Here is a 17,406-nt window from a genome sequence, read left to right on the forward strand (position 1 = left end):
AGAATGACCCTTAAGTCAATTAGGCCTGTTTAAAGTGCTTCCAATGCTGTATTTTCTGCTGAATAAAATGAATGCCAGTAGCCCAGCACTCATGAGCAATCCTACAACAACAAACTAGAGAAAACATCTGGGTGCAAAGAGATCTAAATTTTCAGCCTTCCGATGATTTCACAAATACTTTGGTAGTAGCAGCCTCTCAAATCCAGCACATGATAGTGTTGGCTGCAATGCAATTTAACCATGCCAACCCTCTTCAAGCAAATTGATTAGCTGGCTTAATATCATAAGTATGTTTAAATCACTGATCTCTTTCAAGTTCCCCTTTCACTGTCACAGCTGTTAAAGTATTTCACGTGGATAACAAACAAGTTATGTATTCTGTTCCTGTTGTCCCAACAGTGAAGCCTTACTGCGTATTATACTTTTGCAGAAACATGGACAAAATTGAGAAACTGAGGGCTAATTGGTTTTGCTGTTTTCAAGTCTGGACATCGTAAGTGGCTGTAAAAAGAAACTATTTCATTATGTACTTATGATACTAAGTTTGTCAGGGACTGAGTTGTTTGTCTGCTGGCACTGTAAATCAATTCGCTGCACCCATTTAACCATAATAATCTAAGGCCAGATCTACTTTGGAAATTTTTGCAAGTATAGTAATGTCAGTTTGGGGCGTGACTTTTACTATATTTCTATACTAGCAAAAGCCCTACTACAGATGCCATTATACCAGTATAAAACCATCAAAATATAGCAAAAGTCAGTGGAGTGTCACCACAGATGAACTGGGCCTGCTGTGTCCAACATCATACTTTAATCCTAAATCCAGCATTTATTGCACATACGTACACCAGAAGAGGGGAACTGGTACAGATGAAACTAATAAGAAAAGTAAGTTTAATTTCAGCTATTTTGATACAAAGATTGTTGACAACCTTTTTAAAGCAGAATTTTTTTTCCTGATCAAATAATTCAGAAATGACAGATCACACTGTTCTGGATTTTTTTTAAATCACTTTCACACAGAAACTAAATATACATTATCTGAGTCTCTACTGCATTTCACCTTACATAATTAAATGGCGGTGCAAAGAGGGTGTGAAATGCTACCAAATGAGAATGGCACCATTTTATATCCACTTTCCAAAGAAGTGTCTATGCTGGATGCAAGGCATGGAAGAAACTGACCTGTGAAGTTTCAACCAAATATGGATTTTTTCCTCAAAAAACTTGTGAGTGAAAGGGAGATTGAATACGAAAGTGTCTTTGCAAATTAACCAGTGTCTGCAATACAGCTGGGAATAAATCAGACTAAAGTTTCAGCTCCAGTAGAAAATTGAGTTTATTTTGTAGTTCTTTTTGAAAAACGTTAACTAAGTAGTAAAAAAAAAAAAAAATGCGCCGGGGGGGGGGGAGGGAGGGTGTTGCTTAGTCACACAGATCAACAAATGTCATATATTGCACTAAAACAAACATAGAAAAGGAGCATCCAAATCTTTAATATTTTGCATGTTTTGTGACCTTCACCTTTAAAAAAAGGCACTAACTTGTTAATATGGCATAGACGTTTTGGATTCATAAAGTATTTTTCACTTATGTTTACACTTAATATTTGCAGGATGACCTGTACAGAATCAAGCAGACCACATGTATGAATAGCTCTTTTCTAATGCTCTCTTTGGCATGCCCTTTACTTTTAATAAAGGTAAATGTGACAGATGTTTAACTGCTGGAAATTATTTGTACTCCTGTTCAATGATTTCTTTGATCCAGGAAAAAACCTGTGTGCTTATTTCCATTAGAACATCATCTGCTGTTCGTCCTTTCACTGCCATGCCATGGTTTGCTTTTTCAACCCAATGAATTTTTTTAGGGGCCTTCATTTTGCTTGCCACACTTTCCAATAATGTCTGTAAAAAAATCAAGAGAAAAAGAATAATTATGTGCCAGAAATTAGGTGGATTGTAGTCATTCTATGCATAATAGGCAGCAGTTCAAAATGCAAATAGAATTCTGAGTGCATTTAAATGGATTGATAAACAGGTTATGACGACATTGTATCCAACAGTATAATCTCTTTGGAGTACTTTGCCCAATTTTAGTTGCTCACATGAAAAGGTCCAGAAAAGAAGGACATCTATCTGAAGTCTTCTCCCACAAGCCACTGAAAAACCATCCATTCCTGCTGCCACTGGGTCAAGACACCAGCAACAAAATGGAGGAGCCTTTATAGATATTTGGGAGCCAGTCTCATAGATCACAGCAGATAATAGAATATTAATATAATTTTTCAGGACTAGCTATTCTGTAGGACCCAACACATAGATTACTCAGAGGATAGATGGACCTACTTCACAGGCACAGGCTCAGGAATTCTCACAGTAAGTGTATACTCCAGGCACTCTATATGCTTGCTAATATAACTGCCATTCTGTTGTAATGTTATGTCATTAAAACATTGACGTACCAGAAGCACGTCCCAACGCTGGACAGTTAACTGCACAGAGTCCTAGCAGGATTTTGTAAGGATCCTGTAACATGCACCCCAATTCTGACTTACATATATCTACTTCATGGGGAAAAGGAGATAAGATGAAACTCCAAACCTTGCTGAACTTTACATTCTGACCGTTTCTAGCACTTGGATATTTTTGTAGAGTTTGGATTGCAGAACTCTTTCCTCCACACGAACAAAGAGCACCACTGAGCAAGCAAACTTACTTCGCTGGAAATATTTTTATTTATCCTGAAAAATACACTGAATAGCTTGACAGTATAGCACAATATACACTTTGTGTAATCTGAAACGGGAAGGGAGCTAAGATTTCTTTAGAACAGCCAGGTATATTCTCCCCAAGGCCTTTTTTAAAGTAATACCTGCCATTTGGTGCTATCTGGTCCATTCAAAAGGCAAACAAAATTCTGTTCAGAGGTATTTTTGAGCCCAAGGATAAGTTGTCTATAGCACGGATGACCTGGCAATATCCAGGGAAGGTGTGCTCTCCATCAGGAAAACATCCCAACTTTCTCTTTAATTTTGATGATAGAATTCCCTGCCTGAAGCTTCCTGCAGCATATCAGTGCTTGGAGAAGACTGTCAATCATTACCATCATGTTTGGATACTAGTGCTAAGCCCATTTGAACAGTTTCCTATTTCTTCTCCTTTATAACTGAACTCACACAGGAACTCACTTTTTCACACATCTCATCTTCTGATCCGGAGACAAACAGCACGGGACATTTAATAAAAAATAAATCTTCATCCCTGAGTTTGGATTGAAGCTTTGGTTGATGCAGTGGATAAGATAAGCATATCAGCCCACGAATGAAATCCTCATTGTCTTCCTGGCTAATCTGACGTATCACAGAGGCAGCGGCTCGTGAACCCATTGAACGACCTACCTCCCATTTAAAAATAAAGAATAAAAATTATGTTCACCATTGCATCATTCACAGTCACACTGAGGAGAACCACTCCTAAAAGTTATCCAATTTAGTATATGTTATAACACTAATATGGCATATACTCTACAAAATGACAGTGAAGGGGCAACTGAGGGACTTTTGTTCACCTGGTCCCCAGAAACCACCACCCAGAATTATGGTACTGTCAGATAATTGAACTGGGGGCACTTAATGGCTTTACATCCCTGCTGAAAAAGAAAATCAATAAAGAGGATCAGACAATGGAATACTATTGGGGTGGGGGGAGGTTAGAATGATTCAATTAAGAAGTGGGCAATAACTCACATTTAAGTGTTTTTGCCTACTTCACCCATCCTAAACTATAATTCAGGACCCTTGAAATACTATAGAACAATGGTTATGATGTTCTTGTACAACAAAGACACAGTATTGATTCTTTTCATGCTGTCTTAGTTTGCTAATAGTAAAAATAAAGTTCCTGTGACCCACTCTTCAAATCAGACCAAGACATATTCACTTGAAATAAATCCACTGTGTATCTACTCTATTACTTTAAACTCCAGTGAAAACATACGAATACAAACTGAAGAGAAGATGAAACCTGCATGAGGTCATTCTATGTGTAACAATGTGAGGTCATCAAGGTATTTCCCCTAAAAGAAGCCACGTGAGTTGGTGGATCAAGTTTTATAATTGAGGTTTTGGAGGTGGCTGGATTAAACTGTTTGTAAGGTCTGTTGGAGTCAGAGGGGATTTGATTTTGCCTTTAGCTTAATGAGAGGAGAACTGGAGATCCTGGAATCACATAACCTACAAACCCCCAGGTAGGCACAGTTACCCACAAGATAAAAGGTCTGAGGCCTGAACAACAAGAAATAACAAGATACCAGTGGCAGAAATATATATGCATGAATAGTTAAAGTGCTTAAGTGTATTTTTTTTTACCTTAAATACTCAACATTAAGGGAATTCGTATATTTGATATCCAATTGTTTTTAGGTTTCCTTTACACAAGGAAGCAAATTTAGAACGGGTATAAGCAGGTATAATTCCACTGACCTACACCAAGTATGAATTCCTCTTCCTTTGATAACCTGTGTAAGTAAATCTATCTTTTCTATTGTTCTGCTACTGCATGCAGACATAGGGTATGTACGGATGGGATGAATACTTAAATGACATTCAGTTTACCATGCAGTGTATATATTATTAAATAAAACTTGACTTTTTTATACTGTCAAATTACAGATCATAAGACACAGCTTGTCATAGTCCTTTCCCTGCAAGTCCAGGATCTAAAGTGGGTTTCGGGTGACTAAATAAAACATACACTAAATATTAAACAGTATAAAGTGACAAAGCGTAACTTTTATGCAAGAATGGGATCTTGTTACTCTATTATAGAATTTCTAAACTACAGAATTATGTTTGGAACGTTTTAAATAAAGAGAAAGCTAGTTATTTTTTTCAGTACTTTTCTCTTCAGCCCTCTAACTCCAAACTATACACAAAAAGAAAAAAGCTTATTGCTGAAAAATAGATTGCAAAAGTAATATTGCTAAGTACTACTGTACTGTATATTGCATATGTTATTTACTAGTATTGAGTGTCAGGTAGTTAAAAGACACTATCAATGAAGTACTTAATTGGAAGTATAAGGAAGTCATAATTGGGCATCTGATTTCAATCCCCACAATTTGATATCCATCCCTATTCCCCTTAGTTATATCTGTGTCAAATTATGGGTCAAGTAATAGATTAAAACATAAATGCAAAGCACTAGGGAGCTACAAGCTTCATGGCCCTTTGCATCAATTCTGAAGACTATCAATTTTTTTACCCACGCCTCAGGAATAGAATAATTATAGAGTGTATTATTAAAACTACCCATTAGGCCTACGATTGTAGATAAAGACACACACATCCTTACCTCCAAGAAAGACACCGGAAAGTTTATATTCACCAGAGGACTTTAAATATTCCTAAGGAAAGGAAACAGCAATTTTCATTTGTTTAAAAAGACAGCATTTTAAGATATGTGATAAAAAAATTGCTGTAGCCAGAGAATGTGCAATTGGCCACTTCCATCACTTCCCTCCCCCACATAAACCAGTCAATTTATTTACATGTGATGTTTCTTCTCATTTTCTCACATCCACTAACAAGTGCTTCTGCAATACTTTTAAAGCAAAATCAACATAACAAGCCCAATACCCACAAGCTACCCTACAATAATACACCTCTGTGTCTAAGGTAGAAGTGATGAACACAGTGAGGGAACTTTTCACTATCAAGTTTCCAAAAGATTATGAATCATAAATAAAATATTTTTTAAAACTGAAAAGTATCCTGCCGGTGTTCTCTAAATAAACTTTCAATACAATATTGTATTTCTGACTTCCTAACAACCAGTGTGGTTACAAAAACAATGTTATTGTGTACTTTTAAAGAAACTTCAACACAAAGCTCCATAAAAGGCCTGCATTAATAAAACCAAGGTCTAATTTCAGTAAAATACTGTGTATAAAACATATGGAAATAATTATGTCAAAGTTTGAATGGCATCTCTGAAGGCTGGACTGTGCTCTTGTCTTACTCAACTAAGCAGGTGAGTATGACTCCCTGACTCACTTGTTAGGCCTACATAAATCTTGGGTGCGGGTCTGAGAGTGCAGTGCCTGCTCTCCAGATACAAGGTCTAAAAGTCTTGAGCCTACCTTCCACCCTCTGACTAATGTAGCTGGCTGGGCAAGAAGGCAGTGGGAATAAGCTGCACCCTTTTAAGGGCTGTTCTCCCTCCCACCTGCTCCAGTGCTGAGAAAGAACTGAGAGACTCTTAGAGGATCTTCCTAATCTACCCAATGGTTATAACAGAAGGATGTCAAATACAACAAAAACGACTTACAGAGGAAGAGAATTCTAAAAGAGCTTGACTTGTTTAGCCTAACAAAACAAAGCTAAGAGAGGAAATTATTGCTCTCTATAAATATATTAGCAGGGAGGGGCGAGGGGACTGTAAACACCAAAGAGCATGAAGAGATATTTAAGTTAAAGGAAAATGTTGACACAAGAGCAAATGGATAAGCATAGGCTGGAAATTAAAAGATTTCTAACCATCAATGGAGTGAGTTTTGGAAACAGCCTCCCAATAGGAGTTGTGGGTGAAAACAATTTGATTAGATTTTAAGACAGAGCTGAACAAGTTTATGAGAGAGATTTATGACATTTGCTTGTGGGGACGGGGGCTAGTCTCGGCAGCCCTAGGGATCACTTCTGGTTCTAATGTCCCTACAATCTCATGCTTCAGGGCTTCAGCCATCAACTTCAGGAATCAGGAAGGAAATTCTCCCTCCCTCTTTCTCCTCCCCCCAAATATTCTGTTCCTTTTTTTCTCCACAGCTGAAGATAAGATGCTAGACACGGAGTGTGGGGATGCTCTGAGGTGGTACAAAGTATTTCTCTGTCAGATGTCTGGCTGGTGGGTATTGCTCACATGTTAATGGTTTATCTGATCACCATTTTTGGTGATGGGAAGGAATATTTCCCCAGATCAGACTGGGGACTTGGGGTTACTCACCTTCTTCAGCATCATGGATGAGGTCACTTGCTAGGATTATCAGGGTATATCTAATTAAATCAATTCCCTGCCATAGCAGGGGCCTTGGGTATTGGTGTTACCCCAGTCCCTCTTTTTCTTGGCCTGTGACACACAATAGTTTAGTCTCCTAAAGACTGAAATATTTTGATCTAATTCTGGTTGTTGGGTTTGGTGCAGAGGTGGCTGGATTGTGTGATATACAGGTCAGACTAGATGATCTGGTGGTCCCTCCTGACCTTAAACTCGATGACAAAAGCATTTTAATACTTAGTAATGACAGGAAATAAAATATGCAAAAAGCATATGATGGCTTAAGTGAATTTTGATCAAATTAAATTAATTAACAAGTATCCTGGATTGTGGCTGTGACTCTAAACTTCCCAGAATTTAAAATACAATATGGTCTTTTCTTACCACAACTGTTTTATATGCTTTAATCCTATAAGTAATGTTAAGACCTTTACAGGTAAATCTCAAGCACAGAATTCCACGGGATGCAAGATAGGCTACCAAAGAAACTAAATGAGAGAAATTCATATCTCCTCCAGCTCCATGGGTAAGAATCACTCCATGTGTTAATATCTTGTCTGGGACAAAAAAAATAGCATCAAGGTGTTTATTTCCAAAAGGTATTTTCACTTTAACCTAGAAATAAAAATAAAAATAGTAAAGTAAGAAAGAAATATTTCCAGTTTGCACATTCAGGACATCATGTTATAAATAATTTGTAGTATCACACTGTTCTGTGCTCTGATGCAAAAGGAATGTTTATTTTTCTAAAGAGTCATGAAGGATGGCCTTGCGATTAAGGCAATGTACTGGCAGTCAAGAGATCTATTTTCTTCTATTCTTGTTTCAGTCAAAAACTTCCCGGGTGACCCTGGACAAGTACTAATCATTCTTGGAAAACAGAGAGCTGTAAAATGAAGATATAATGCTTCTCTAACTTACAGGGGAGTTGTGAGGCACACAGAAACACTGTCATTTTGAAATATAGCCCGTATTTTTTAAAAAAAATGGAGAGAAACATGTTGTCAGGTACCGTAACAACTTACTCCCTTTATTATTATTTTATACAACAGTTTCCTATTTTTAGAAAATTTCTCTAATCCATGTGGAGCCAGTTGCTGAATCCATGCAGGTGAAACAGTAAAAATGACTGCACAAAAAATGCTATCAAATGAATAGTCATCTGAGAAAAAAATTGAAGCTTGTTTCTTTCAGTATATTAATTTTAGACATTACATGCAAATACAATAGGTACAAATGTTTTAAATTGACAGTGTCCCTTTAATTTTAATGTTTCAGGGACTCAGGTATTATGATCAGTGCCATACAATACTTATATAAAATAAAATATTTATCTAATTCAATTTCAAAGAAACAAAGAAGGCACCTATCTTGTGCTCTAGGTGCCTCTGGCAGCTATTTAAAACAATGAAACATGAAGAAAGACAAAACCCAGCAAACAAACACTACACATTAATAAGTGATTATACACTACATAAAAGGAGACATGAGGAAAAATGCACCACCTCCCTAACTATCATCCTTCAAATAACATCTTCTTTCCCCAAAAGTCTTTGTAAAAAGATACATCTTGCAGCATCCCCTGAAGATCCATATATTTAATCTATTTTGGACGGGGCAAGTGGGCCGGGGCTAGTGAATTTCAAAGTTGAGGAAATATGTCCTTCAAGTAGTTCCCTCTCTTTGCACAGCTGCCAAGTTTGATTCTGCTCCATGTGTGACATTTTAGGCTTTATTTATTGAACAAGCTAATTTGTACATTATATGCAAATTATTTGCATAAACCGTAATCTTGAGTTTATGTTCAATAATGCTCTGAGCAGTTTTGGAAGTAAGGCATGGAGCTCAACAAAACTTGGCAGGTCTGGCTGGTGAGTAGTGCTCGCTTGAGGATGGCTGGTGGATAATTGGGGTACAAATGGAGGAATCTAAGTAGGAAGCTAGGTGGATGGATGTTGGGACTGATGGAAAACGAAAGGATACTAGGGATTTGGGGACTGCTGAGGGTGTTGACGCTCATGGGGAGCAAAGGATTCTGTGGCAGGGTGGAAGCCTGGTGTAAAGGTTGAGGAACCTAGGAAGCCTGGGACCCGTATTAAGCTCTTAGTCACCTTGTGCTGCTGTTGTATCTCCTCCTCCAACTGCTCATTCCTGGCCCTGGCCAAACACTGGAACAGCAAGAAAGAAGTCAACTATCTGCCTAGTCCACAGGCCACCACAGATGCCTACAGTGACCAAAATACAGAAGTGCAGGCAAATGCCTGTAGCCTTCCCTCCAGCTTATCTAGACAAGTGACATTTCAGGTGAGCTGTGGGAATGTATGACATGGCTGTCAAAAGCACAACTGCAACATGAGACACATGACACTTGGCAGTGTTGTCTTTTCTATATATATCAAGGGAGCTCCAGCACTTCCAGTTCTCAGCTATAGCAATATTGCACAAGGTGAGAAGTGAACTTCAAAGCAGGAAGAGTGCAGGCGATTTATGCCTTTATAGGTCAATATCCAAAAACAGCCAGTGCAGCTCACAAAGCACTGCTAACAGCTCACTGTGAAATATAAGTAGCTGCTATAAATTGTATCAGCTTCAATTTCCCAATGAATTTTAGATACAGCCCCAAATAAAACAGTGCATCAACTTGTTAGGTACTTATATGGAACCACTACTACATTATCTGAACACCTCAAACTTTTTAATATACTTACAAAACCCCTGTGGTATAGCCAAGTACAATTTTTCCTACAAAGAGACTAAATGACTTGCCCAACATCACACAGGAAGTTTGTGGCTGAACAAGGACTTGAACCCAGGTCTCCTAAATCCTAGGCTAGCACCTAGTGGACCATCTTTCCTCTCTCATCAATGGTGAAACATGAATCATAGTAATGTCTGCACTAAAGAGAAAAAAATTGCAACCTTTTGACCCAATTCAACTAGAAAGGGGAAAAAAAAGATGAAAGTAGCTTTAACAAAGCATCAGCAGAACACTGCAAGGTTTGGGGGGACCAAACACAAAAGGGGAATATTTATTTGTTCAAAAGATCTTTCTCATTAGATTTCCCCCCCCCCTCCCCCCTTCATGGATAATTTCTTTTGATCTCTTTTGTAAATTTGTTTTTAAATCTGAACTTTGAGCTAAATTTGATCTGACAACTTCCTTTTAGTCTCTTTCAAGTGCAGGCCTTTTTCTTTAGTTGTCTGTCAAGTCTAATTACTACCGTACCGTTCAGATTTAGCCTTACTAATAGAGTACGTCAACCTCACCAAACAGCCGAGCAATTACAAGGCTTATTTCAACCAAAGGAAAACAAGCCAGCCAGGCCCAGCCGCTTTGTGAGCTGCGAACAGTCTCTGCCTGCCGGCAGCAAACACCCTGGCAGCGAGGGAGGCGGCCGCACCTCGGTATAATCACCCATGCTGCTCGGACGCACAGCGCCGTTGGCTTTCCAGGACACGCCGGGCCAAGCCTCTGTAACACAAAGGGCTTGGTCACATTTCATCCCCCCGGCCCTTGGCGAGCGAGACGCCCACTCCCGCACCCCGCGCAGGCGCAGCCTCCCTGGCCCCTGCTACCAGCCGGTCGAAGAACCCAGGCTGCCCCCAGCGACTAACTGAGCGGGCTGGGGAGGTTTAAATATCCAGCCCCTCCTGCCCAGCGGCTCGGCTCTGCCTGGGGCTGGGATAAATAAGCGACCTGCTGCCGCGCGGACTGGCCCGGCCGCGGACAGGATTGGTTCAAAGCCCTCCACAGCCGGCGCAGGCGCTGTAGGCACTGGTGTGAACGGCCCCACCCCCTTACACAGCGGCACTAGAGCACCGCTGCCGGCCCGAGACGGTTACCGCGGCCCAACCGCTTCCTCCTCCCCTCCCCGCACGCGCCTCGGACGGGCGGCCCCGCCCCAACCTATCACCGCCCAGGCGCGAGGCATGCCGGGAGTTGTAGTAGTTCGCTTTCAATTGAAACTAACGGCGCCGTCCCTGGGCGCTGCGCGCGCATCCCCCATTTTATCCGCTGATGGAAGAAGGCGGCTCCCTAGGCTGCTCTCGCGCCGCCGCTCCAGGTCTCTCACTGCCGCCTTGTCACGTGACTGAGCGCGCAGCCGCACGCCGAGCGGTCGCTGTTTCGCGCGCCCTTTGCCAGCAGGGGGCGGGGCTGCTGCCTGTCACTCAGTCACGGGGGTGGGGCAGCTGCTGGTGTGTACTCAGTGAGGGCGGGGCTTAGGGCAGGCTCCGGGGTGGTCATGGCCCGTCCCACCTCTCAGACAGGGTGGCTGCAGTGGGGCAGGAGGAGAAGACACTGTTTAACAGAGCCTGAAAGACTTGGTGGCTGCCTTGTCAAGGCAACACCCTGATTTGAGTTATTATTTGGGCTGGGTCTGGAATGCCTCCCTGAGTTGGCAGGGAACAAACAGGTGATTATTTGAGTTAGTTGAGGTTGGTTCTGCTCTGAGCAAGGGGTTGGACTAGATGGCCTCCTCATGCCCTTTCCAACCCCAATCTTCTATGATTCAGGTTCAAGGCAGCTGGGTTTGGAAAGGGGGCTGGTTGTAGCTGATTTATTTTCCAACCCCATCCAAGGGAGTGTGGATTCAGAGTCACCTCTGCAACAGCCTTTGGGTATCCAGACTTCACCTAAGAGCTGTCTGTTGCCCAAGTGACATAGCAGGTCCACATAGCTGAATCCCTGAGTTGCACATTCAAGGTTTTGAAGCAATAAATTGGGCTGGGTTGGCATGAAGGCCTCGTTTCTGATTGGGCAAGGTAGAATGAAGAATAGAAAATGGAGCATGTGACACACACTGCAAAAACCTGAGGGTTAATTGTGAAGAATCCCTATCTTGTGACATGGAGCTACCAGGTCATTCACATCTGCACGAGACAGCAGGCACCCTGGATTCACCAATGAACTCAGCATAACCCTTCCACTTCGCTGTAGAGCATGAGGTTGCCAAAATAAGAATTAATAGCCTGTTCAGGTGTTGCTTTATCACCTGTTGTTTGGCTGTGTGGCCGAGCTTGACTTGAATTTGAATACCATCCCCCATCGCAAACTTTTTTTTGAACACAAGTATGCATGAAAAAGTTGGTCTACAAGTGATGATGATATAGAATAGCTAAGTGTTCTTTTAAAAGCAACCTATAGCCCCTTGAAGTGAATGGAATGATTCCCATTGACTCAATGGAAGGTGAAATTGTGTGCCCAGTACTACAATACACAAACTTTCTGGCAGCTAACAGGATATTGGATCAACCAGGAATTTACAAAAAACATCTGAACTAGATTGTGGGGATTTTAAGTACAAATGCCCACGGTGCCACCATTTCAGCAACATTTCTGAGCGTATGTAATAAATAGGAGGATCAGTGAAGGAAGGAAGCTTCCAGCCAGTAAAACAAAATGTAGTGGAAATGTAGTAAAACTATGACTGTGCAACGTACACCATGGGATCTTCACACTCAGAGAAATCTACACAAATTTTATTTTATTAAAATACTCTTCCATGACATTAGTCAGTCAGAGGTTGACTGGACTTCTCAGGAACTTCTCAAGTGTCAACACACACAAAAAACCAGGCTGTTACCCAGTTAATTTGACATGTCATTACCAGTTGGATTCCACTTACATTTTTTTGGAAAATAAATGGGCGCTGACATTTGTTCTGAGGATCTTAATGCCATCCTGATAACTCAGTACAAGTGGAATTTATTGAAGACTGATTCAAGTACTCAAGCTTTCTGAGTGGTTAATCCAGGATATAAACTCAGGTCTACCTTGTATCTTAGTGAGCATTGACAGCTAAATAGAAGTTTCAGAAGCACGCATTGTTGCTTTGAAATAAAAAATATTAGAGGCAGTATTGGGGGTAGGTTAGTCATGTTTAAACTGAGCAAAATGGATTTATCCATTCAGTTCTGATACAATCCTTACTGATATGACAATTGCCATCTCAAAACTGGCAAAAACAGAGCCAAATTAGGAGAGACTAATATAAAATCAAAGGAAAACTGTTATCTAGCCCTCAGGAAAGAAAGTCGAGATGGATACTACAAATGTAGAGCCATTGGGAAAAGGTTTTAATGGACTCAGTGTTCCATAATCACAAGTGTTGAGAATGAGCTATCGCAGGATCTGGCAGCTGACCCTGTCACATTAGGGAAACCCTGAAGAACACTAGAAACAAAATGTCAGAAGACTTCCATAACACTTTTTTCTTGGGTTGTGTCAGGCACTATTTGCTGCGTGTTCCTTCCAAGAGGCTTTACAACAGTGCTGAATAAATTTATTTTGATCACAAATTACTCACACTGGTATTATTAGTACTGATTATTTATAAAACATGAAAAAATGTGCTAAGTGCTAAACACAGAATAAGACAGGTTGCTCCTCTGAAGTGCTTACAATCTAAATAATGTACATAGCAGAACAAGAAAATGGGAGAAGGAAGCAACAATTTAAAAAAGAAGTTTATGATTTTCATTATCTGCTTTTTTTAATCCCTGATTGCTTACCTCATTATAAAGTATTATTTAACCTATGTCTGTGTGTTTGGTATACTTTACCCTTTAAAAAAAAAAAAAAAAATCAGTATTTACTATTTTTATTCTGATCTGTGCCTAATCCATCCCATATATTCCTCCAACCCTTGCTTGTTCACTCACTGTCTTGTTCCATCTCTTGTGCAAAGGCATACCAGCTGTTAATCCCTTTCCTGTATCCTAGATCTCTACCTTTGCTTCCCTTCTTGAATCAGCTGCTACCCATTCTCTCCTAATTGTGTTCATTCTCTCCTAATTGTAACCTCCAGCCCATCTTCTCCCCTCCAAGAGTTAAACTCCCTTTCCATATGAACAGCTCATTAAATAGGGGACAGCTAATATCAGTTACTTCCATGGGCAGTGCAGATGAACACCCTGTTGTGCTAGGAAGCCTTGTTTTGGTCCACAGGGGAAGAAGTGAGTTAGTTTACTTGCCCCCAATGCTCCTGCAGATGCTGCTGCCCAGCCCATCTTCCTGGAAGATCAAGGGCCTTAATAACACAGAAGCTGAAGATTTTCAAGTGAATTTTCCCACACTACAATTTACATATTAAATGCAGGTTTAAAGAGGTATTTTGTATGGTTATTTCAATTGCTATTTTTATTAAGCTCTGCATATGTAATTTATAAATTCCAATACAAAGTGAGTATCTTACTAATATCACAAAGATACAGGCCAGCATTTTCAAGCCTGGGTACATAAAGTTAGTCTCCTGAATCCACACTTAGGCATCTAATGATTGGAATGATTTTCAAATATGCTGTTCTCACTCACGTCTCAGGGAACTGCCAGTGCTGAGCACTTTTTTAAAATGAGACCATTTTGCTTCTGGTGCCAAAATATGGATTTAAGAGACTAACTTTGGGCACCCAGGTTTGAAAAAGTTGGTGTGATGGGGTGGATAAACCAAACCCCACACTGGCAAGAGAAAGGTTCAGGAATAACTCTGGGTCAGGGAGTGCCCCTTCCCTCCCAAAAGCTATTCTGGGCAAGCTCCAGTTGGAGGAGGGACTTAAAAGGGAGTCTCTTAAGCAAAGTAGAAGGGTAGGATAGGGAGAGGCAGATCTGCACTCACAGCGACAAAGGAACTACCCCAGGAGGGCATTCCCAGAGGGAGGTCTTCCACACGGAGCTGAATCTTTTTTAAAGATGTTTGAGTTTTTGTATTGCTAACTGTGAAACTTATATGCTATGTAGTATATTTTATTAATAAATTCTCAAAAGACAAAATATTTAATAATCCACATTCATAGTCAAATATGATGATTTGGTATGTGAAAAATTAAAAAAGTATATATTTGACACATCGCTAATAGTGTATTATAATAACCTACTTACTGCTAGAGGCATCTCTGATAGATTTGCTACACCAAAGACAGATGGGTTTGAAGAACCAGGGGCTTCTTATCAAAGAATGATACTATGCGCAATCTAAACTTGAGATCAATGTGAATCTTCTGCAGAATATCATGCAATCTCTGTTCATATCCTTAGCTTGGAATCATGGCTTTCTATTCTCTAAACAAGTGGTCCCCAAGCTGTGGGTTATGCCTCCCCTAGGAGGATGCAAAGCAGAGGAATGGTTGGGGGAGCCTGGTGGAGCTAGGCCATCCCCCAGCAGGGGCAGGGAGGGAGTGACACCCAGCCCTGCTCTGTCCCCAGTGCCTCTCCAGCTCCATCCCTGGCCTCTGACTCCTGGCTGTGGCCTCAGCCACATCTCTGGCCCTGACCCCAGCTCTTGGCTGTAGCTCCAACCCCTGGTCACAAATCTGGCCTCTCTCCAAGCCGCAGCCCCCAGTCCCAACTGTGATCTCCAGATCCAGCCCTAACTCCAGTCATGGCTCTGCTCCCAGCTGTGGCTCCCAGCCACACCCGCTCCCAGCTCCAGACCCAGCCATGGTCCTTGGTTTCTGGCCCCAACCAAGGCTCCATTCCTGGACCTGACCGCGGCCTCCGACCACTGCTTCTGGGGGCATGCAGACCAGGTAAGACGGGTCGTTATGAAAAATATTTGTGGACCACTGAGGCTCCAAATTATGGTTTTCTATGAAAATTAAAAGTTGAACAGGAGGCTTATATTTATTTTCTTCTTAAATTCCTCAGCAAAATATTGTTGAAGGTGTGTCTTTTTTAGAGTGAAGAAATGTGCATATACCGAAAAAGTTCCTACTGTAACTGATTTGAATTAGAAGAATATTGAAGGTGAAGATTGACTGTTTAAATGGATACATTTCTGCTAGCTCACAGACCTTTCTGCCTTTACCATTATTCCACCCAGCACATTCAGAACCAGATCAGACAGGTAAGAGACTTATTTAAGTAGTATTGTAGGTCAGCCTAAGGCCTGGTCTACACTACACAATGAGGTTGACACAAGGCAGCTTTCATCAATGTACCTGTGGATGTGTCGACACTTACATTTGCAGGACGTAGGTGCCCAGCTACGCCAACTTAATTACACCGTCTGTCTGAGCAGCATAGAGCCAGGGTTGATGTGCTTAGGTCCATACAGTGATAGTGTAAACACTGTGTTACTTACTGTGATGCTGTCTGGCTTAGGGGAGCCATTTATTATCTTATTTAACATCAATATTTCAAAATTACAATTCATATGACATAGGCTATGGCAGGTACTATGAGAGGTTATGATATGTTACATATGATGATATTGTTTGTGTATGTGTCATATTTCTATTGAAAGTTACACACGTTTGATGTATCTGTTTCAGCTTGTGCTGTGTTTCTGGGCGATGCCTCAGACAGGATGGCAGCAGCAATAAACTGCTTACTGGCCCATTGAGGGAACTCAAAAGGTACAATAAACCTAGGGAAATAACCTAGGGGGCTACACCTGGTGAGTCACTAGGATTTGCCCAGATAGCCCTGGATTCCATCACGTTTCTGTAAATTTCCACAAGCAGCATGGCAAAGGGACATAAAAGGTAGCTGCACCACATCCATATTGTCTTCAGTCTTCATTCCTGTGGAACCAACTCATCTCACAATTGAAGCTATGAAACAAAGGACTAAGACCCATCCAGCTACTGGATATACACCAGAGGGAGTGTACAAGCCTGCAAACTCCACAATTCTACTGAAAACCTGATATATACAAATCATTTGAAAGTGCATGTATTTGATTGCTTTAGTCATGTAACACCTTTCACCTTGTTTGTTTCTTTCTCTTTAAAAATAAAGGTTTATTATAGTTACAAAAGGATTGGTTGGCAGCATGACATTTTGGGCAATATCCACACTTATATTGATCTATCAATGTGGCTGACCCTTTAGTGTTCTAGGAAACTTTACCTAATAAAATGCAAATGATTCCAGAACATAGGCAAGGACTGTTAGTGGTAGTCCACATCTCTCAATGGTATTGATTCAACCAACCCCACATCAATAACCACTATAAAAGGAAAACGTATAATCTAATTAAAGTTAAATGAATTGCTGTCTGATTTCAATTTATTAAAAAAAAAAAAAATGCAATTTACATATATTAACCCAAATGGAAAAATGATCACCAGAATCTTGAGACATATGGTAAGTGTGTGTTGCTTAATGTGCTGCTCATGTGTCTAGATGCGAAGTACATCAGGTAGAGCTCATCAAGAACCATCTGGCGGTAACGACGTACGGCGAGTGATTTTTATGCTTAAGGTTTAGTCAGAACACAGAATCTTAGTTAGCCTGATGCATACAGCCGTGGTGCACATTACTTAGAACAGCTCTTAGTGATAAACAGCTTGCAATTGGTGCACTGGGAATGGTGTCACCAGGATGACTCCAGCCCAACCTTGTTCTCAGTGG

General features: G+C 40.7%; 1 protein-coding gene across 4 annotated transcripts; it reads right to left on the reverse strand.

Annotated features, from left to right (window-relative positions):
* Positions 1-1,321: 1,321 nt before the first annotated feature.
* On the reverse strand, positions 1,322-10,990 carry TEX30 (testis expressed 30). Of its 4 annotated transcripts, XM_067536843.1 has the most exons (6): positions 10,960-10,990; positions 10,454-10,524; positions 7,437-7,667; positions 5,355-5,406; positions 3,191-3,396; positions 1,322-1,907 (listed from the first exon to the last, which is right to left on the reverse strand). In XM_067536843.1, exons 1-6 carry the CDS (start codon positions 10,982-10,984, stop codon positions 1,734-1,736), a joined length of 759 nt encoding a protein of 252 aa, XP_067392944.1. In that variant the 5' UTR covers positions 10,985-10,990; the 3' UTR covers positions 1,322-1,733. The 4 variants fall into 4 exon arrangements, with proteins under 4 accessions (XP_067392944.1, XP_067392945.1, XP_067392943.1 ...); XM_067536844.1 differs by lacking the exon at positions 10,960-10,990 and having other exon boundaries at positions 7,437-7,609; positions 10,468-10,705; XM_067536842.1 differs by lacking the exon at positions 10,960-10,990 and having other exon boundaries at positions 10,454-10,704.
* Between the last annotated feature and the right edge of the window lie 6,416 nt (positions 10,991-17,406).

This window comes from Emydura macquarii, unplaced genomic scaffold (assembly GCF_026122565.2).
Source record: "Emydura macquarii macquarii isolate MOO-44397 ecotype Brisbane River unplaced genomic scaffold, CSIRO-AGI_Emac_v2 contig_3671, whole genome shotgun sequence".
NCBI lineage: Eukaryota > Metazoa > Chordata > Testudines > Chelidae > Emydura > Emydura macquarii.